Here is a 21,785-nt window from a genome sequence, read left to right on the forward strand (position 1 = left end):
TCTAGAACATTTAAAATTTGTAGTCAATAATAATATACTGAAAGTGTATTTAAACATCAATAATGCAGTCAATAAGCAAGTACCAGTCATTATGCAATGATACAAAACAAATGTAGTAAATATAAATAATACTACATGTTTTTTACATTTGGCAAAAATCTTTCTAAAATAATAAATACCATTACATTACAGTACAATATAAATATATATAAATAAATCAAGAGTTTTGTAACTTAATGCATTGGATCGGATATTCCACTCGCAACTAAACTATCATCTACGGGTTTAGGACCACCACACGATCTAGAAACCGATTCAAAAAGTTTCTCAATCTCAGGTGCACACCTCGTGAAAGATTTACTCCAAAAGTTGTATCGCGGATTCTGTTTTAAAAAATATATTAAGATGTTTCCTGACTTTGAACAAGAATAACAGATCAATTATAATTATTACCTTGATCAGCTCTATAAATGTAATCAAAAGCCCCCATGGATGTGGACGGTTAACAATCAGACGTTCCAATAATACTCTCGTGATTTGCTCCTGAATAATTTCCTGCGTTTCAAAACATTTTATCAAAACCTAGCCAAATAATCGAAACAACAAGTGTTTTGAATTAGACCCTAAGAAACACTTTGTTCATCTTCGGATTAAGTTATTTGAATAATCCTCAAATATTCAAATCATTTCAATCAAATCGACAACCAAAATACCCATTAAGTCATTTTATCCAAATAACCAACTTTTTCATAACCCAACACGAGCCAATCCGAAGAAGACCAAAGTTATGTTTCCAATTGTGATCGTAATCCAAATGAGATATTGTTACCAACTATTTCATAACCCCAACACGAACCAATCCGAAGAAGGCCAAAGTTATGTTTCCAATTGTGATCGTAATCCAAATGAGATATTGTTACCAACTATTTCATAACCCCAACACAAACCAATCCGAAGAAGGCCAAAGTTATGTTTCCAAATGAAATATTGTTACAAGGGGAAGGATTAGGTCTTATGCCCTAGGGTTGAATAGGGGATAGTAGTGGTTATAAATAAATAGTATAAATAGATTAGTAGCTAGGAAATGAATTAGTTGAAAACACTTGTCTCTCTTATCACAATTGTATTCTTCCTAACATTTAGGGTTCTATATTTCCCAATTAATTATTCTCTTCTCATCTCAGTACAATTCTCTTTGATTCATGAAATATACTCTTTGATTCTAGATATTAAACTTAATTCTAGTTCAAGGTTATATCAGATACCTCACATAAAAGTGTTTCAAAACCTATATAATAAATATTTACCTGGTTTGATTCATTGAACAAGTAGAGAAGAATGAAGGAGAAGTAATGGGTGTGATTGTTGGGATATCGAAGTTGGTTAGCAACGACGTTAAGAAATAAATATCTGCCTTCAGTATCCAAATCCATCATCAACATCTGGAATATGTCTAAAGCAGCACCAACTAAGAAAACTGCAAGAGGAGCACTACTAGGTATTGCCTGTGTATGAGGTGGAGTCCTCGCCTGCAACTGTTGTATAGCCTACACACACCAAAAAAACGAGAACCAGACATAAGGGTTGCATCAAAACGTAAAAGAAAAAATAGATGGATATAAAAATTGTATAATTATTTATACCTGCATGCCAACATAAAGAACAAGGGAATTGATAAGGGGTATATTGTAGCGGGTCCCTGATCGAAGGGCTTCGTTTGGAGGGAGAAGAAGTTTCTGCTTTAGATCAGATAGAAATGTGGAGCCTTGTTGCCTTATCTGTAAGGATTTGACAAAAAAATATTAAAAGGAAAACAAACAAACAGATGAAGAAGTTTGGAAAGTGAAGTTGATGATACCTTCAGATATTCATCTACTTCGGACTTCATTTGCTTTGCCTTAAGAGCGGCGTCAACTTCTGAAAGAATTCTGGGAGATTGACTGATTTCTGCAAGTAAATCAATCTGGCAAAAAACGACAATTGGATTATAAACACAACTTATCTTATTCAAATTTTATAACTTTCTTACAAATCAGTAAAATATTTAGATTCAATTCAATTTCGGCTTAAATCAGTAATCTAATAAGAGAATCCAGGACATCCTAAACCCAAGAAATTAATCAACTTGTGTCAAAGTAAAATGATCTTTTAAGTACATTCCAACATTAGTTCTACATCTTTTATTAAATGGAAGGAGTAGGAATTGGGGATCATGCAAACTTCCTAAAAATAAATAAAAAATAGTTCTACATCTTTTAGATATTTTATTTGGTTTTCTCGAACATTCATTTTTCACGTACTTAAACTCATTCAGCAGTGAACATTCAACACTTAATTTGCAGTCATTGGCATGCTTTTGATCTTAAAATATTTTTCTAAAACAAAAAGATAAAATGCAACAGAAAGTATAACTACCTTTAAGTTTGGAGTAGAAGGATCAGGTAGCCTCATATTGCGTGGAAATGCACTTAAGATTATATTCCGCATTTGAATGCAGCTTGAAGGGATTACATCACAGAAGCTAAAGTGATAATCGCAGAGAAATTCTGGGTAATCATGGAGGAGAACTAGCAATACCCTCAAAGTTCCTTTATACAGAACATGTACCTGTATAAAACAAATCAAAAAACATTAAAACCAGCTGTCACAACCAAATTGACCCCCTAAACAAAAAGAAAGAAAAAGAGGTAAACCGGATCTCCAAGCTCGGCAGTCCTTAGAAATGGCTCTAGGAACTGAAACAAATCAACCAGCAAACGTTGCATGTAAGGCCACCCCTTCTGGGAATTTCCAGTGAGTAACTTCGGCAAAAAGCTTCTCTGACTGATAAGTTCAAGCCATGCAAAACTGAAAAAGAAACAAGACCATTAATTTGACAAAAAAAATAATCCACTCTTAAATTGCTGTTTCCAAATATAACTGACAAACCTGAACCCAGGAACTTTAAGGGGTTGGAGTGCATGGAAAGTGTTTGCAAAAGCAGTCAAGACCTTTAAGAGAAATCTTTAGCTTTAGACTGAAAATAATTAATAAAAGTAATGGATAAGAGGTTAATAGAAAAAGAACACACCTGAAGATTTGCACCATCAAATACAGGCTCCATTGAACTTAAATCTAGCAGCCAATTGATAAACAATCTAAAATATGGTCTCGGATTGAAAGATGATTTCTTCTCCTCAGCATCCTTATGAATAATCCTCACCGTCACTAAGAGGATCTGTAAAATTGGAGTAACATACTTAATGAGCCTATTTGAAAACAAGTATTTTTTCAGACTCATTAGAAAGTTGTAGAAAGTAAAATTGGAAGTGATTTCATTTTAACATAATATTTTCCAGTTCATGATTAATGGATTTTTTGATAGAAAAAGAGCCAAATAAATTACATCTCCATGCTACAAGAGCTTCAGGTTTAGGATACATACCTTTGGAAGAAGATAGAGTTTATTATTTGATCCCTGGTCCACAGGGCAAAACTAGAAAATTACAGAAAGCGAATGAGTTAGCCTTAGAAAAACAAAAAGGTCTTGAACTTGTGCACACAACTGACATAATGACATATGCACCAACCTTAAGAATAGAGAACACGAGTTTTGCATATATATCAATTGCAAGGAACGAAAGTGGTTGGACTTGCTGGGATTGCAGTGGAGCAGAGCTCATTGTTTCAGAAGAAGATAAACAATGTGATACCGAGATCTCCTGAATCAATTTTGAAAAAGAAAAAAAAGATCATTAATATCAGAAATTAAGGTAGTGCTTGTTAAGACAATTTATCACTTAATCTACATGATTAGGTGCTTATTATAATTAAATTTATTGATAACTATTATTAAAATCTCAAATTAAGCTAAATATTTTTACTTAATTCGGTAAACCTTCTGCATAGGAAGCAAGGAAGGTGACACTCTAACTACTGAGCCTACACTGTTCCACATTTTATTAAATCAATTTACATACAAAATCTTTAATTTTATCGAGTGCACCCTAAAAGTATAATAAATCTCAATCAACATACCGTGAGACAGCGAAAAAATCGATCAGACATGTCATCTCCCTTAAGAAGTCCACTTTGATGTAATTGCAAAACATAATGTGAAGATACTGCGTCATTTACAACCGGAAGCTCGCATATCTTGTACCACTCAGCAAAGAACATAGAAGCCTGCAATTAAAGTGTCAGAAATAAAAATGCAAGCAGCTAACAAATGTTTATTAAAGAAGTAAGATGCAAATAAGGGATCACCTGATCACGAAAACCAGCAGGGTCGGGTTCAGACAATTCTGTAACACTGTAATCTTCTCTGTTTGCTACGATATGCACTAGTGCCTGATTGATATAATCAGTTATGCATTACATACATTTGGACAACACCTTGAAGAAAATTTCTAGACGGAATTCTAGATACCTTTTTATCTCTAGGCATCTGTCTGCCATTGTCCTCCTTTCCGAAGGCAGAAATAGCAGGAGCATTTGGAGAAGGGTTTCTAGCTACCTCAACCAGCTGCTGTAGAGATTCAGGAGATCCAGGTCTGGCCGCAAGCTGCAAACGGATGATTAATCAGACCTAACAGCAACAACATCTATCCCGTGTTTGATATAGGGTTATTTGAAAAACCAAGTGATTCTTTTCAAATAAACTTGTTTGATATAGGTTACAAAGAAAATCAGGTTTTTTGGTTAAAAAGAGGGGTATAAATATTAATTTTAAATAGAGGGTATTTTGGTTTATAATTTGAATGACGTGATTGATGAGTAGATTATTAATTGGATAGTAGGTTATATAAAATTAATACCACATAACCCACATCAAACAAGGCCCTGAGCCCTATGTTTCACACATAATAAAAACATACCTTAGCCAAGGCATCAACAAGGTTATGAAGTTCAGAAATAATTCTAGGATCACTATGCACCAGTGTCTGGATAAGAGAAATTGCAAATTCGGTAGCGGCCTCTGCACATTATCACAGGGAGTCGGCCATAAGTATTTATTTATAAACATAACAATTGGAGAAAAGTTTGATTGAAAAGATCTGCATACTATTCCTTCCCGCATCAAGAAGCTTAGCCATATGGAGATTATACTCCGCAAGGTTCAGTAGCTCGCTGCGAATAAGTCCCACAGTTATGTCCTTGTTCAATTTCCTGTCCTCGTCAGAATATATCACCTGTAAAACTGAACTTATGAAAACAAGTTCCACCAAAACACTAGTTTTACAGAGACTACATACTTCTTCCAGTCCATAACTCTAGAACACACCAATCTCACAAGTCTTCAACACAAAAGTACCTATTTCTACTGATTTACATTTTTTTATCAAATTTTATAAAATTTTAAATAATAGATGTTATTATCATTTTGTTTTTTAAATTTTGTGTTTTTTTATCAGAACATGCCAGATACCTTGCAGCAGTAACAAAAACACAGAAGCAGAATTAAGAATAACAAGCACATACCCAACTAGTGAGCTCCTTAACCACAAGCTTGCTGACATCACGAATGGCAGCAAGAATGGCTAGATGAGCAGCAACATGGGCACTATTAGATGCATTTTCATACAGACCCTTGAAAACCTGTAGCATGGAAAGATATGTAACAAAGAATTCCAGAAGTTTAACATCTATAAATAATCATATCTTCAGAAACGAAAATGACACCTTCTGCGCCACAGCCAATGCAGCTTCATCTCGGCTAACACATCTGAGAATAATTCCAGGAACCTCGCCAATTATACCCTGAGAATATATAAAATGAATTTTCATATACCATGGAATTCATGAGTCCAGGAAAAATATTAGAAAATGTTCAGCACAAATAACCTGAGTTTCTGCTTCTGTAGCATCATTAGCCACCATATCTTCAAGCTGAAAACATATTGAGGAAACTTTATTGCTCAATGTACATACAAAGATGTAAAATATATAACAGATAAATCCAAATATAGTATTCTTAGGTAGAACGAAGGACACTCAAAACACCTACGCCGCTCAACCCATAAGTACTAAAAATTTAACACAAATATGGGCGACATTCATCAAGTTATATCTACTCTATATATGGTGTATGCAGTTTTCACCCATAAAGATATAATGTTAGATTGTCACTGGCATTAAAATTAAGAAAAAACAACCAAGCAAATATAATTTTGATTAATGATGACAGAAAAACTAACGCAGTGATAACAAGGAAGAATATATGTTCAGACCTTCTCTGAGATAATTTGGTACTTCTCCAATGCATCGCCAGTAGTCAACAGCTGTTCCGAGGAGCTGCTCACAACACGGTCAGATGCAGTAGTTGATGACAAAATCTGTAAAGGAGCTCCGGAGTCCTGTCAAAAAACAGATTATAGATTAAACAGAGAAAATATATATGGCAGCATGTCAAGCAACATATTTGATCTTTACTTTCGCAATGATGGGAGGTTCAATAGGATGCAATTCAGCAGCTGATGCTGAAGGGAAAGAAGCAACGACAGAATCACCATCAAAATCACTCTGATTAACTCCATCGGTGGATACAATATTAGCAACACTGCCGAAATTTAACAAGTTCAGAATTCGCTATTGGTAAAGGAGGAACACAAAGTGAGATTAAGATCTATAATTATTTAGGAGCAAACCTATGCAGCTGAACTGCACTGGAGTCCATCTCCTCAGAGGTAATATCTAGAGGCTGCACAAGTGAACTAACTCCAGAGTTACCCAGGCCAGATGAGTAAATTCCTGGATTTAGTTGTCCTGATACGGAACTGTATAACTTGGACATGGAAGCACTGCTAGATGGTGCTGAAGAACCAACTGGTAGGGTATTAGAGTTATGGGATGACTGGTTCTGCCACGGTAGCTTCACAAAGTCCTATTGGTAAAAATATATATACTTACTAAGCAGCATAAACAAGAGCCGTGATATGGAGAAAGTGATAGTTTTAGGGTCACCTCATAAACCCGCTGTTGAGAATGGGACAAGCGGCCAGGTTTAGGGCGGAGAGCTTCAGGCAAACCACCTGTATGACCTTGAGTATAAAGACCAGAATCATAAAATGCAGGACCAACACCATCTCTATGCTTCCTTCTAATAGAAAGCTGTTGAGCTATTTCCCCATCAATGGTTTGAATTGCCTATAAAAGAGAAGAAACCATCGCCAACAAAAAAAAAGATAATTTAGCAGACCTTATCGATAAGTTTATGACCAACATGTAGGAAAGGCTACATAACTGAATATAAGTATATTTTCAAAGTTGCAAAAAACAGGTATCACAAAACATAGTAACCATAATCCTCCAGTGGACTTAAATTGATTTAAGCATCTTGTTAAAGACAGTTTCATATTGGAAAATCCATATTGCTTAATGTAAATATTTCTATCAGTATAACTCTAGCAAACAAACAGCCATTCAACCACAAACATTCTCATAGGGTTAGAGAGAAGCACCCCAGTACCAATTGATATAAGCATGTTTGTCCTTTTTTTGGTGAACACTTCTCTTATGTACAAGAATGTAAAATAAAAAAAATCACTTAACCTAATTACCCATAAAATGACTATACTTTGGCCACTTCTCATGAATATTTTCTCCTTTATGCCAGTTTTTTTTTTTCCAAAACGATCAACAGTAATTGCATTATGTTAAAAAAACAAAAACCCAATAAATGACCAAACCATACATGAAATGGTGCAATCATTTTCTGTCAACTTATTAGGATGTTCTTACAATTTTAAGCCCAGTTTCTGTCCAATTATTGTCAGTACTGCCTGCATTAGTCATATAGGATATGTTCACATGAATTGGGTCAAGTCAAGGTTTAATAGTTGACACATTTTAAAGTCTGGAAGGAACTGCTGTGAAGAATTATGCCTTGCCATCAGTGGTCTACTGCTTAAATCACATTTTACCCATGAAAGCTATTCATAAAGTCTCCCTCTTCCTAGCTACTCCCCAGAATCGTTTACTTCATTGATCCTTATTGTAGGTTGTCAATTAGATCTCCAGTGATGGTCATAAGGTATGGGATTAACCTATTTGACGTTATTAGGTAATGAAAAAAACAGTGGCTTTGAGAGGAGAAAATGTCTTGAAGAAGAAAAGTTAATATTTGGACCAACATCAACTCAAGAACGAACTATCTGGAGAAATGATAATTTATTTATGTGAACATAGACATATCTAATAAAGTTTATTCCTTGATGTTTCTATGCTAGCGAGGGAATATACTGGGTTGGTAAGGAAACAGAGAATTACGAGCATGTGATTTTCAGTCAAAAGAAGGCAGAACTTTACTAATTGTTGCTTCTGAATATTGCTGAATTCATTTTTTTAACATATTTTTATTATGTAAAATGTCATGTGTGGTCATATATACAGGCTGCAGTTCAGAATCAATTTAAATATAGAACACAAAACCATAAGCATAAATACTCATATAAGAAAGGAAACGGTTGCAACCTTCTCTGTGGCTGCCTGTTCGATCAAAGCACATCCAAGGTCGAGATTATCATTAGTAACAAGCTGTACAGCTTGCTCAAGAAGTTCATTTCCGATACTTGAACCCTGAAGTGTACTCCTCAGCTGACTTGATATTGAACCACGTAGAGGCTCCTATTGCAAGATACAGAATGAAATCAGTTGGGAGGCAGAAACTTTGAAATTCAAAGTAAAGTCATATAATAATCTAATCAGACAAGAAGGTAAAAACATATCTCTAGACAAACCTTGCAGGTCACATGAGCTAAACTGCCAGCAAGACTAGCAACCATTAGATGAGCTGCACTACGTATTCTATTTTCATCATATTCCATTGCGTAATCCTATAAACATTTGTTATTTGTCAGTAAAATAGCATGAAATAAATTCCACAAACTTGCAAACAACAGTAAAATAGCATGAAATAAATTCCAACAAACTTGCAAACAACAGTAAGGAGCATGAAGAAACCTTAAGAACAAGTTCTTTGGTTGTCTGAGTGGCTATGGAGACACTACGCTGCACGATACCAGATACTATCTCCTTTATAGCTCTATCCATAGCGAGCGGAACAACACTATAACAACAAACATACAATTGTAACACAAACTTCATAATTTCTACAGAGACAGCAAAGAGAACTGGAGTAGTTTAAACCTCTGGAAATGTAAATAAAGTCCAAGGGTATGAAGCTTTGGGTTGACGATGACTTGCTGCTCAATATTAGATGCTGGCGTAGAAAGCTGAAAAAATATAGCATTCTCATTGAAGGGCTCAGATAGAGTAATCTAGTAGACGAGGGTGAGCAACATAATCATACCTGATTAACTGAAAATGATGATTGACGTGGTACTAGTCCTTGAGCAGATGACAGCTGATCAGACAAACCTAATGCTGCCATCTTTTCATCCTCGATCAAAGCACCAGCAGTAAGATGGAGGGGAGGAGCAGCAAACTATATTGGAGTGTGAATATGAGATCGCAAGCAATGCAATAGAATATGCCAGTTAGCAATGAAAACAGTAGCACTAACCTGAGATAGCATGTGAGAGTGCCCACCAGGGTGAGCTGGCGTTGCTACCTCAAGAGGTAGCTCAACTTGATTCAAGGCAGAGACAGCATTAGATTTGACTTCACTCACAATCGATTGTGGTGGAGCTACAACATCTTTGGTAGAGAAGTCAGGATTCCCCTCAATTTGCCTAACTATGTCCTTGAGAAGAGAGGTAGGAGTCACCCCCTTCAGATCCACACTAAGATTCTTGAACAACACCTTAAATGGAAAAACACATTAACAAATAGCTAGACACACATGTCACAAAAGCAGGACACACAAAGACAAACAAACACTAAATTATGAAATAGATACCTCAATGTCAAACTTCAGATTCATTTTCAGATTAGGCATAGCATAAATCTCAGCAAGTAACTTAAGAATACCCATAGTATATGGATTGGGGGGCTGATAGGCTGCACTGTTTTGACATGGTTCAAGAACCTGCAACAAGAGAAGAAGAATTATATGCTGCACTATCTAGAACTGTAAATTCAAAACTTCATTTAAACAGACCTTGGAGGTGAATGGTATAACTGCAATCATCAAACCTTTCTCATATGCCTGCATAAGAACGGCAAATTAAGATAACCAAAAGAAAATAGAGATTTAAATTTAATTAAATCATATGTCAATGAGTTTAATATAAATAGATAAATGAAAGAATTACCTCAATGATCAAAGACTTTGGATCAATATGGCATGCCCTCAGGGCCTTATTCCTTCCAATTGTGAATTTTCCAAGCCAACTTCCAAGATTCTTTAATAAGGATCGCTCTTCCGAACTGGATTTTATAAGTTCTGAGCCCAATAGAACCTGAAAAAACTCATTCAGGTTAAATGCAACCTTCATAAAAACTGACCAAGGTACTTTATGATAAATTTATAGAACAGACCTTGCAGTTTTCATATGTAGCCTGAAGAATCTCTTTGTTCAAAGAGGGTGAGCTCACTTTCTCCAGGAACTTTAAGTACAAGTCATGAAAATTGGGCTCGATACTTGCCCTACAAAGATATTCAACAGAAAATAAAGCTAATATACCAAAGCAATAATTGACTGCCTTATGTTCAAACAAAAAGTCCACTCAATTATCCATGATTGCTACAATTGAATGAATGTCTTCGATCCTAACTGTGGACTCCTTTTACCCTTCCACAATATTTTGTAACACCAGAATGTTCAGGCTAGGCTAGCTGCGTGCACCTCGACTAAATTGAAATAAACAAAATGGTGTAGTTGTACAAAAACTTTTTATTTCCAATTGGTAAAGCATTGGACAAAACTCAGGCCAGTTCTGAACTTGTTCTCTGAGCTAATTTGTTCACACCATTTCACAATAGCAGATCCAGGAAATGGAAAAGTCTGTCACAACGTATATGATTCTAAAACCCCTCCTAAGTGGCTTAGGTTTTACTGGACTTGCAACTTAAATTTCTCTATAAATACTTTCACTTCAATGTATATGATTCTAACACAAAGCAGGTACACTATCAGCAAACCTCTTCAACTACTTCTACTACAATGTTCACAAAATCTCCATAGCCTTAAATATTTGCACTTCTATTCTACAGCTTCAGTCCATAACCAGTTTCCATATTTATCATAGTCAGACTTTACCAGCTCACCGCAACAATGGAAACAGTGGCCATTTTTTATAAATATTTTCACTTCAATGTCAATGTATAATGATACGATTCTAAAACAAAGCTAGGTAAACTCTCAGTAAATCCCTTCTACTACTTCTACAACAATGTTCACAAAATCTCCATAAGCTTAATGTTTGCACTTCTATTCTACATCTTCCGTCCTTAACTAGCTTCCATATGCATCATACTCAGCCTTTACCAACTCAAGACACAATGGAAACAGTGTCCTACTGGAACCCATTCCTGAGCTCTAAACTAAGCGATTAGGTCTTTATTACTACCTAAAATCTGAGTTGTAAGAGATCATCAACTTAAATTCAATTTGAATGCTTGTTAAATATTTAATCTTTTACCTACATTCATAAACTTAGTGAGAACTGAAAATTATCTTGTTTGCAATAGAACTGTTTGTGGAAACTTCAACAAATCAAAAACCATCTCCATATTGATATGAAATGACATTTCTCAATACTAAAATACTCCAATTCATTTATGAAAAGTGCAAAAAAAACATTTGGTTATTATTCATTTTGCACTTGCTGTCTTATTTTCCAATTATTCTTCAAATAAAAATAATAGCAAAGAATTCCAATTTATTTAACTGATACAGGCTGTTTCACAATTTTTGCACTAGTTCATTCCTAATGATATTTCATCACTTTTCCAGGTAATATCAACCCTTCCATAAAACCATGCAAAACACAAAATACTAAACTGCTATATGACACCTCCTTGCATGATTTCTTAATTAATCTTTAAAATAGAATCAACTTGATTGCATGACTTAAGATTTTCAACATTAGACCTATCAGTAATTATTGCATTCAAAATCAACCATAATTTTATCTCCATGAAAACTAACCTACCTTTATGCATATATATAATCTAAAAGTAGTATTAGGACATCTACTCAGCAAAAAGGTGTTGATCCAGTTTCTTTAAACATTATAATAATCTCTTTTCATCATCAGATTCCTTGTCTAAGGTCTTCCAGGCCTTCATCAGAATCCCTAATCTTAAAGTTATTACAATAGATGATGATGCATTTATTTTTTTGGAAAAAGTGAGATGATGATGCATTTATGTTTATGCATGAAGAAGAAATTCATAAACAAAAGAATCGATTATTCATAGGTGCATTCTCACCTCTTCATAACCATGTATTGGGCAAACCAAGGATAATATTGATCTTTCAAAAATTCAGTAAACTCCTTCGCTTTTGATTCAAAATTTGCTACAGACAAATTATTGATAATAAATGAAATTTTATCCTGAACTTCTGATGCTGGAGCCTGTAGAAAAAAAACTTGAAATTATTAAACCAACAGAAGACAAATACCTAAAGAAGTAAACAAATTTCTCACAACAGAGATGATAATTAACAGAAGATAATGAGGTAAACATGCTAATATCGTGATAACCTTGCCTTCTAGTTAATTTCCCACATTACTGATAACTGTCAGTTCGTCACGCAGACATGAAAGCAACTTCCCTAGATTATTGTTAACACCTTTCCATAAACTCTTTTTAAGATTGTAATGATGTACATAGACAGGTCAATGTTCTAGAAGGATAAATCCCTCAGACTGTTTAACAGATAGAACAGACAAGTGGATGGACAATACAGCACTTATTTTTGTTAGCTTAATTTGAAGATGAAAACATTATGATAAATGGAAAAAGATGACATAGCTGACACAATATACTGCACTTGACGATTATAAATCAGTTAATGACATTTGTAGATTTTCTGAAGAAGACAAAAAGATAAATGGATATGTGCATCACGCCCTAAAACTGAATCAAACCTCTAAAGGAGTTTCCCTTCTCTCTGCTGCAGCAACAAGCGTTTCAATGTTCAAGGCAGATCCAAATCCTGTAGAAACAAATCCCAAAAAATGTCAGAGAAATAGGACACATGAGACTTCGATTTGAAAAAAAAAAGAGCTGTGAAAGTATCGACACAACAATTTAGAATAAAGAGCCCAATAAACGACCCACTTAATTTAAGACTACCATGTGGTGATTTCATACAGAACAAGTTTTAAACCATAATCAAAACATATACCCGTGAAGGAAAAATTAGGGGCTACATTTCTCTGGGGCCAATTCAACCGAGAATCTACTTCAAACATTCATCTATGTAAGAACATGAAGATAAATTAAACCATGAGAGAAAATTACTTGCTGAGGCAATTGCTCGAGAGGGACGTGTAAATCCAACTGATGAAGGCACTATAGTGGCAGCAGTAGTTGTATTCTGTAATTGCAAAGAAAACAACAAGAAAATATAAATTAGAAGGTATCATAATTTACATCCAAAAAGTTATGGAATAATTTGAAATAGCATATGTTGGAACAAGCTCATACCTTCTGAGTGGTAGCATCACTGGGAGGCAAAGGTGAAGGTTGGCCAGGAGGAGGTATGAGAGACTTAAAATTCGAGGAAGCCAGGGAAAGTTTTTGACTCTCTTCGAGAGGGATTATATCTCTTTGTTGAAGTTGCAGGGCAGAAGAGATTTGCAATGAAGATTGTGTGCTTGCAGATCCAATTAATCGGAAAGACGAACTTGGCATCTGAAAGTGTTAAAAACAAAATCAGCCTAAATATCAAAATAACCAAGAAAAGTAAAAATCAGACGGTGATCCCAAAACATTCACAAATCTAGAGAGATTAATGCTATAGCTACTACAGTTTAGAGAGGGAAATATTGACGCTCCATATTGCAAGTGCAAGGATAAGTATGTGAAAGCTGTAGAAGTAATTTTGTAAGTAAATGTATTGTGGCAATTAGTCCTCTAACCTGGTACAAAGACCATATGATTTTAGGACTAAACTTGAAAGTACACATGAGTTATATCAAAAGGCCATATGATTCTAAGACTAAACTTGTAAGTACGCATTAGTTATATCAAAAGATCAATTATACCGACTTTAAAGTACGTGATTTTACACTTTCTTACATAAAATGTGATACAAATAAAATGCTCTGACCAACTCTGCAAATGGCCACTATTCTAAGTTATTGCGAGTTCATGAAAACTGTGGAAATTACCTAGCCATGATAAGCAACACCTGCCAATATCTAGCCACCATAAAGAATGAAGAAGTTTTATGGGTGGCCTAGATCTAAGAAGAAATTTGTTGGAATTGCTATAATGAAGACTGAAGAGGATTTTCAAAAAAAAAATACAGGGAAAGGCGCAACCGTCTTAAAAAAACTGTCATAGTAAGACTACTACAAACCCAAAATGTGACCACTAGAAATTCATTATTCTAGTCACTTATTATAAAATAGACTCAATGAGCAACACATCCTCGACAAAGTTTGAACCTTCAATCCCTAAAATAGAAGCACATAAACAGTGCAGCTAATCCAATAAAACTTAAAAATGTAAGAAATAACCTTAGATATACAAATCTACTCAAATATCACATGAGCTATTTTTTTCAGGAAGATGGTAGGCACAGAACTGTCTGAACTATTTGGAATCAATTGCCAAAAGAGGTTTTCCACATCCTTAACTAATTATCCATAGTCAAAATTCTTTCCTTCCACTGATAATACATACTAAAAATTATTAATCCCTGGATGACAACAGGGTACTCATAAACCCATAAACAAATATTCACCTCTGCAGTGGCGGCAGTTGAATGAAAAGAACCATGTTGATCAGATGCATTCACTCCTCCAGAGTCTGCATTGCCAGAAGAAATCCTAGCAAGTGCTCTTTCAATAAATGCAACAAGCTCAGAATGACTAGCACGCAGATGAGAAATTTGTAAAATATGATTGCAATACTGAGGCCACTCAATTAAACGATCTACAAACTGTTCCAAAGCTTTGGTTCCAAAAATACACATCTGCAAGGAAAGAAGAACAGACCGTAATGACATGTTTTACTTGAGGAACAAATCATTTACTACATCACAATATACTAACTTTTGATTCACCAGGTTTACGCAATGCATCCAAAACAGCACGGAGCGCTATGCCAAGTGTGAGATGAGATACAAGCTGATGTTTGATGAGAGAACCTGGAAAATAAAGCAGAACCAGACATAGACTTTTCAGAAAACATAATAACAGAAGACTTCAGTTTCTCAAAATGTATTCTCAAGTAAGCATTGAAGAGAAGAAAAAATAGTAAATCCAGATAAAATTAACAATTAGCAAATAATATCAAGGTTGATGTGTGCTAGACTGAATATCCACTAACAGCTACACCAGTAGGAATAAGGAGGAACGTAATAATCAACTGGATATCAATGCAAAAATAATACTATCACAAAACATTCAGCCAAAAATTATGCAAATATAATATGTTACAATACGGTTAGTTTGAGCTCTAAAGTTGCCTTGGATTTTCTGTGACATAAAGCAAGGTATATAAAAATTAAGTTACCACAAAAAACAAACACTACAAGTGCTCCTGTTGACTTATAAGCACATTCATACAATAAACCTTCGAACTGGCAGCTCAAAATAAACAATAGAGGTATTCAGATAATCCACAAATAAAAAAAAAGGGTCAAAACTGACAATGAAATAAAGACAGTTGGCATATAAGAGTGTAAGACAATTTAAGTGTGCATCCAAGCAAACCTGGATGAAAGAACCACCACTATTCTATATACTATAAATTATAAATTTTAATACCCAAACTTCAATTCTACAACGAGGGGGCAGTCATGCAGATATTTTGACAGGACACAATTAGAACTAGTTTCTTTTTTAAATAGTCCGTGGTAAAGACTCAAACCCACAATTAGAAATAGTTGAAAGTATCACAAGTACAATCCACGTCAAAGCTATGGTTAGAAGTAAATATGTAATCTAAGAAATTAGATTAGGTTTACCAAAGAGGACTGCAGCAATTTTGAGTTGTCTATCAGGGTACTTTGGAAAAAATTTGTATTCTTCAAATAGATTGCCAATCATGCAATCAAAAATTGATTGCTCCCTGTCAAACATTAATATGCCATATCAGTAGTTGTAGTAGGTCAACAGTTCAAAGCAAAACACTAGTCATAAGACTCTAACAGCAGAAAGAACAACTTCAAAGGAAAGCTTTCAACCTTAAAGATCAAATTTGTAAAGTGTTGTCTACATAAACCCTTGTAAGATGGAACAACAACAACAGAGAAGAAAAAACTCTTTCAGAAGAAAATGAATCCTGAAAATGTTTTTTAATAAGATAATGCAATGCCCAAAAAGGCAGTAATTTGGATAGCTTGTTAAGAGCAAGACAATACCATGAGAAGGTTTGGCATAAGAATAGCCAAAGAACTTTCATATTACTAAAACTTGATGGATAGGAAACAAGAGATAAATTATTTTAAAAAATCCACTCACAATAGACAAGGCAAAAATATGTAAGCAAAAGTAACGAAAGTTTTACTACGATGAGAATCTAAATTTTAGAAATCATGATAAGGTAGCCAAAATATATGCCTTGTATTTAATTGGATATAAGAACCAAACTGGTAGAATATAAAAGAAAATAACATGTGGTGAGAATCCAGCTTACTATAACATGTCAAATAAAGGAGATCTAAAAGAAACAAACAATTCTATACACGAAATGAGACAATAATAATCATAACAAATTTTTCCCAAAAAAAATAATCATAACAATAATTTTCTTTTAATGTTGGAAGCTAGGACCCCCCAGCCATGACCAAGAATCATAACAATAATGTTTCAGGAAAAATGATCACCTTTTCTCAGAAGACTCTTTGAATCGTGCCAGCATCTGGATCATTGCTTCAATGGTCAATTGACCAGAAAACATTTGATGGAAATAAGAGTTAGCCTCTATCTCAATGTCGTCTGCAAATCCATCCGCAGTTGAAAAATCTGAGGGTGCAGAGTTCTTCAAGCGTGAGCTAGAATGTGTAGAAGATGTAAGCCACATTTCAATTTCCTCGGTTAGCAGGTCCGTGCCATTCAACGGTACTTGATCTTGAAGGACCTGCAAAACATTCAATCAGGAGACCGTGGTGAAAATGAGACTTCTTTGCAGTCCATAAATATGAGTTCATCTTTGTAATAAATAGGCAGATCAAATTTTACAAGTGATACCTTGAAAATGGTAGAAGCTGCCTCGGAGTAAAGGTTACTAAGAGAAACAGACTGATGAGGGTTTCCAGCAGATACATCCTGATATGAGCTGAACTGCTCCTTTATGAATCTTATGCATTCCTGGAAGCAATAATATATTTGTTATTCTGAGGACTGACAAGGGAGAAGGAGATAAACAGTAACCCTCACCTCAAATAAAGGGTCTGTATATGTGGTTACATTAGATTTGATCCATTTCTCCATATCAAGAAGATCTTTACGAGAAGCAAGAGCAGCCAATCGGATACCAAAAGAGAATGGAACCATATCTAGCACAAGTGATATTATCTGTGATTGAACAAAGAAATGTACTTGCAAATATTAGTATGCATTAATCTCAGAGAAGATCAGCCCAACATGCAAATTCTGCAGGAAGAACTAGTTTGGACAACTCAACAACAATTATATGTTTCATGATAGTATTCACAAATGATTCAACATTACACCTAATCTCCCAGAAGTTTTTTAAAAGCCGACTCAATAGTAACACCTTAAAGCACATAGCTCATATGAGGTTGCAGAATACACAGTAAAACATCATACACTGGGTCTCTTTGTTACGGGAATGTAAGGCAGCTATAAAACATTGATTATAAGGTACCAGCTTCCACAAGAGACATATCATATGACACCAAGAGATCGTTCGAAATCCGGTTATTTGAATAATCAATGAATAATTCAAAAATAACCTTGTTCCCTTTTCGTTATAAAAAAAGTGGGTTATTTGGTAAAAAATACTTGAAGGGTATAAATATATAGTGAAAAATATATATTTTGGTTAATAATTTGAATGATGTGATTGTTGAGCGGATGGATGACAAGATTGTGGGTTATTTGAGAATATATTTTGATAACCCAATACGAGTGAGGCCCAAGACAGTTACAAGAAGGAGCACGTGCAACATTTTATCAAACAACAATTAGTAATCAATAGCAGTCAATCTAAGCAAGGTAGATCATCACCCTCAATGTTAAATAAGAAGAGCCCATAATTAGCTATAGACCAAATGTAGTGAACAACACATCTTGAACATCACTGCTCAGACGCAAACCCTTATGGACGCATATCAGTTCTTCATCGAATATCAAACCCAAGATATATCAAGAAATGTAATTATAGAGGAATGAAATAATAGGGGAAGGGCATGAAACACACTAATTCCTACCTTTAGCTCCTGGCATATATCAAAAATTCTACTCATGTTGTCTGGATTAATGCTGTAAACATCTACAAATCCACGCAACAAAGTGGAAGGATTGACATGCCACAGATGGAAAACCATGCCAACCCCTGCACTATGATTAAGTATCACTGGTAACACTGCAGAAGACACCTCATGCTGAATAAGATTGTATGTGGTCTGCGTATGGAAAGCAATATAAGTTAAAAGAACACAAAAATAGGAAATAGAAAATATATCAATAATGAAAAGGGATACATTTATGTGTGCCATGCCAAGAAGTAAAACTTCAGGGCATTGTTCAAGAGGGAACTTCAGAATTGACCGAACAGCATTAGCATGTCCCACTTCAGCTAGTTGGCATAAAGTTTGCAACAGATCAAGACATATCCAAGCATGATTTGTAGGTCCTAGAGGAAGTTTGTGCCCCTGGAAAGCATCTGCATATGCCTAAGATAACAGAGGGAAATCTGATTAAATATGATGCAAATGATCAAAGAATGCGATTTGTGTAAAGGATGGATCATTTACCAATTGTCTCCCACTATGTGCAAAGGTAAATAATTCATGTGGAGAAACCACAGCATACTTAAGGAAAGATAGTTGTCCCTCTGTATTCCTCCAAAGTGATCCACAAATGGCATGGAGTGGGAATGGGTCCTGCAAAATTGATATCAAGTCTAGGATAAATTTTGAAATAGATTTTAGCTGTACAAATACAATTTACAAAAGAAAAAGGCCAACCTGACATGCACGCCTATAAATTGACATGAAGAAGGAAAATGCTGTCTCGTTAGGAATGCAAAATCCTTCATGATCAAGGTTTTCAATAACTGCGGACCAGCTGATTCTAGGAGCCTGCAGTCAGCATTTTTAATCAATAACAAAAGGTAACCTAAAACAGGCATAACATACAAGATAAACATTGAACCTACAAGTTGCTGGATTGAATCAATCAAAACATCAATATTCCACGAGTTCAACACTGTCTGATCAGATGATGTTGTACTGCCAAGTGCTGAACAAAATGTAGGAAATGTATTTTGATGGTCATCAAGTCCAGTATTTGTGCAGATGATTGTGCCAAGTATTCTGGAGACAGTAACTTCGGTCAAAGGTAGGAACAAAGACAGCATCTCCTTGCACTGTGACACACTAACGGTGCACCCATAGCCCAATTCCTTCATGATATCAGACATGCTCATCTCCTTCTCCATTTCAGCTAAAAGAGTGTCAAAATCATTTTCATGATCTTCATCAAACAAATCCAAATTCCTGAAGGCAGCCAGGAAGATCAACTAAGAATCTTAACCAATTTATATAAATCAACATACAAAGATCCAAAAGACGCAAATAGATACCTTGAGAACTTTCCCTTTGGCAATTCACGTGGCATTAAAGGAGTCAAAATAAATTGGTCATCTTCCTTGAACTGCATCAGAGACAGCAACTGCATAAAAGAGTCTAAATGCTTGGAAAGGCCCTCAGATCGTTGAAGGAACATAAAGATGCTCTGGATCTGCTCAGCTGAACCAAGAGACATATTCTCTGCACATAACTCTCCAATCTGTGCAATGCATAAGTTATTTCCTGCACAGTGGAAAATCAACTCTAACAGTCAATAATCCCTCAAAATAAAGAAAAATACAGCAACAGTGACATTATAAATATCCAACATGTGTTATCATCAACCTGAGATTTTTATACACTTACCACTTAGTCGATGATCTAGATTTCCTGAATCAGACAAAGCAAGACCAACTCCAATTTTCTCTGATGTTGACAACCCTATTGCCTTGGTTAAATTCTCAAGAAAATCTTCATTAATCACTTCACCTCTTAGTGAAGTACACAATATTGTACTGAAATTTGGCTTATCTAAGATATGCTTAAAAATTGAACAGAACACTGGATCCAATGGTTCTTTTTTCAACACTTTTTCATAAATATTTAGATACTGCAGGAACGACATAAGGACCAGTACACCTCCCTCCGTTCCATACTCAACATACTGCAAAATACAGAACAAATCAGTAAAATGAGACAAAAAAAAACAACAGCATAACCGAATCACATCATAGCAGTAGATAAAAGAACTGTTTAAGCTATCAAATCTTCATAATCCACTTAGAAGTTATATCCACAAGCAAGCTTTCAGACATAAGCCTACAAGATGCAAGCCTTATTTGCAAAAGCTTGTGAAATATATCGATCAAGTACATGGGAAATGTTTCTAGTACAACAAAAACCCTTCATTTCCGTAAAACACGTGCATCAAAGTGAAGCCTATAATCATGATCCTAAACCAAATAAACCAAAAGTATAGTATAAACTGATCATGTTCGTTCACTTGTCCACATTAGTCCTGAAACTAGCAAAATCAGAGTCGAAAACACTAAATGATAACAATTTAGGGTTGCATAGTCTATCATGTAACGAAGTTAATCAGTTCAGCTCGTTTATCAATAATAAGACCTAATTAAAGATAATCATATCCTGTATAAAGTAATATGAAGTTTTAACAGTGTGACCTGAAGGAGATCTTGAAAGACGGCGTCGGAGTTCGATCCATTCAAACTCAGCAGCAGATATCGAATCTGACCAGCTAAGGCCGGTGGTAATCCCGGCATGATTGACGAAATAAGCGAGTTTCTAGGGTTAAGGTCGGAAGAAGAACACACAGACGACAAAGAGAGAGAGAAATCAAATTAGCAAAGATGAAGCGAGCGATTGGAAGAACTCAGACAACCCTCACTTATACTAAATTCTTTTTCTTTTCTTTTTTATAAAGTTTTTATTTATATTTAACTCTTTTTTATTTATTTTGTAATAAAAAAAAAATGTATTTTCATTAAACATATAAATAAACTTGTATGATTATAATATCATATAATAAACAAGAATATGATAAAAGAGAAAATGACGCGACATTACAGGAAAAAAGAAAAGTGGGGGAGAGAAGAGATAAATTATTTTATTTTTTTACCGATTAAATTGGGTTACCACATCATCTGACTTTTAATAACTCATCTTGAATAAAAAAAATAGGAGAGAAAAGAGATAAATTATTTTATTTTTTTACCGATTAAATTGGGTTACCACATCACCTGGTTTTTAATAACTGATCTCAAATAAAATTATATTTACTGAAACATTGTTTTAACCAATTTTTTGATTTATAAATATTTATAGTCTCAAATCAACTTGTGTCAATTAAATTTATGACTTTTTACAAGAATAATGGAACATAAAAAAAATTTAAAAAAATAGTTCAATGGGTTAATAAAATAAAATATTATATTTTAAAAT

The 21,785-nt window shown here is 34.7% G+C and overlaps 1 protein-coding gene across 1 annotated transcript; it reads right to left on the reverse strand.

Moving 5' to 3' along the window:
• Nucleotides 1–33: 33 nt before the first annotated feature.
• On the reverse strand, nt 34–21,201 carry LOC124941215 (CCR4-NOT transcription complex subunit 1). The gene is made up of 51 exons (XM_047481501.1): nt 21,008–21,201; nt 20,190–20,487; nt 19,838–20,066; nt 19,412–19,751; nt 19,221–19,334; nt 19,008–19,136; nt 18,735–18,926; nt 18,462–18,656; nt 17,446–17,583; nt 17,257–17,376; nt 16,893–17,146; nt 16,032–16,135; nt 15,115–15,209; nt 14,805–15,035; nt 13,541–13,747; nt 13,355–13,430; nt 12,979–13,046; nt 12,317–12,462; nt 10,420–10,528; nt 10,194–10,340; nt 10,040–10,087; nt 9,839–9,967; nt 9,503–9,742; nt 9,290–9,424; nt 9,127–9,212; nt 8,941–9,046; nt 8,718–8,813; nt 8,452–8,604; nt 6,943–7,125; nt 6,627–6,862; nt 6,412–6,538; nt 6,210–6,335; nt 5,824–5,868; nt 5,662–5,739; nt 5,461–5,577; nt 5,045–5,171; nt 4,857–4,957; nt 4,409–4,543; nt 4,246–4,329; nt 4,018–4,164; nt 3,570–3,701; nt 3,425–3,475; nt 3,071–3,217; nt 2,929–2,990; nt 2,694–2,847; nt 2,416–2,607; nt 1,859–1,963; nt 1,644–1,778; nt 1,308–1,547; nt 454–555; nt 34–383 (listed from the first exon to the last, which is right to left on the reverse strand). Exons 1-51 carry the CDS (start codon nt 21,104–21,106, stop codon nt 234–236), a joined length of 7,260 nt encoding a protein of 2,419 aa, XP_047337457.1. The 5' UTR covers nt 21,107–21,201; the 3' UTR covers nt 34–233.
• Between the last annotated feature and the right edge of the window lie 584 nt (nt 21,202–21,785).

Source organism: Impatiens glandulifera, chromosome 6, assembly GCF_907164915.1.
Source record: "Impatiens glandulifera chromosome 6, dImpGla2.1, whole genome shotgun sequence".
NCBI lineage: Eukaryota > Viridiplantae > Streptophyta > Magnoliopsida > Ericales > Balsaminaceae > Impatiens > Impatiens glandulifera.

What these genes read in the sequence shown, in the direction of transcription:
- LOC124941215 (XM_047481501.1), bottom strand. Translation starts at nt 21,106, where the DNA reads ATGCCGGGATTACCACCGGCCTTAGCTGGTCAGATTCGATATCTGCTG. An exon ending in TTGTTGATGCCTTGGCTAAG is followed by an intron (nt 4,544 to 4,856) that starts GTATGTTTTTAT and finishes ATCCGTTTGCAG; the next exon opens with CTTGCGGCCAGACCTGGATC. An exon ending in CTGCTGGTTTTCGTGATCAG is followed by an intron (nt 4,165 to 4,245) that starts GTGATCCCTTAT and finishes CTTTAATTGCAG; the next exon opens with GCTTCTATGTTCTTTGCTGA.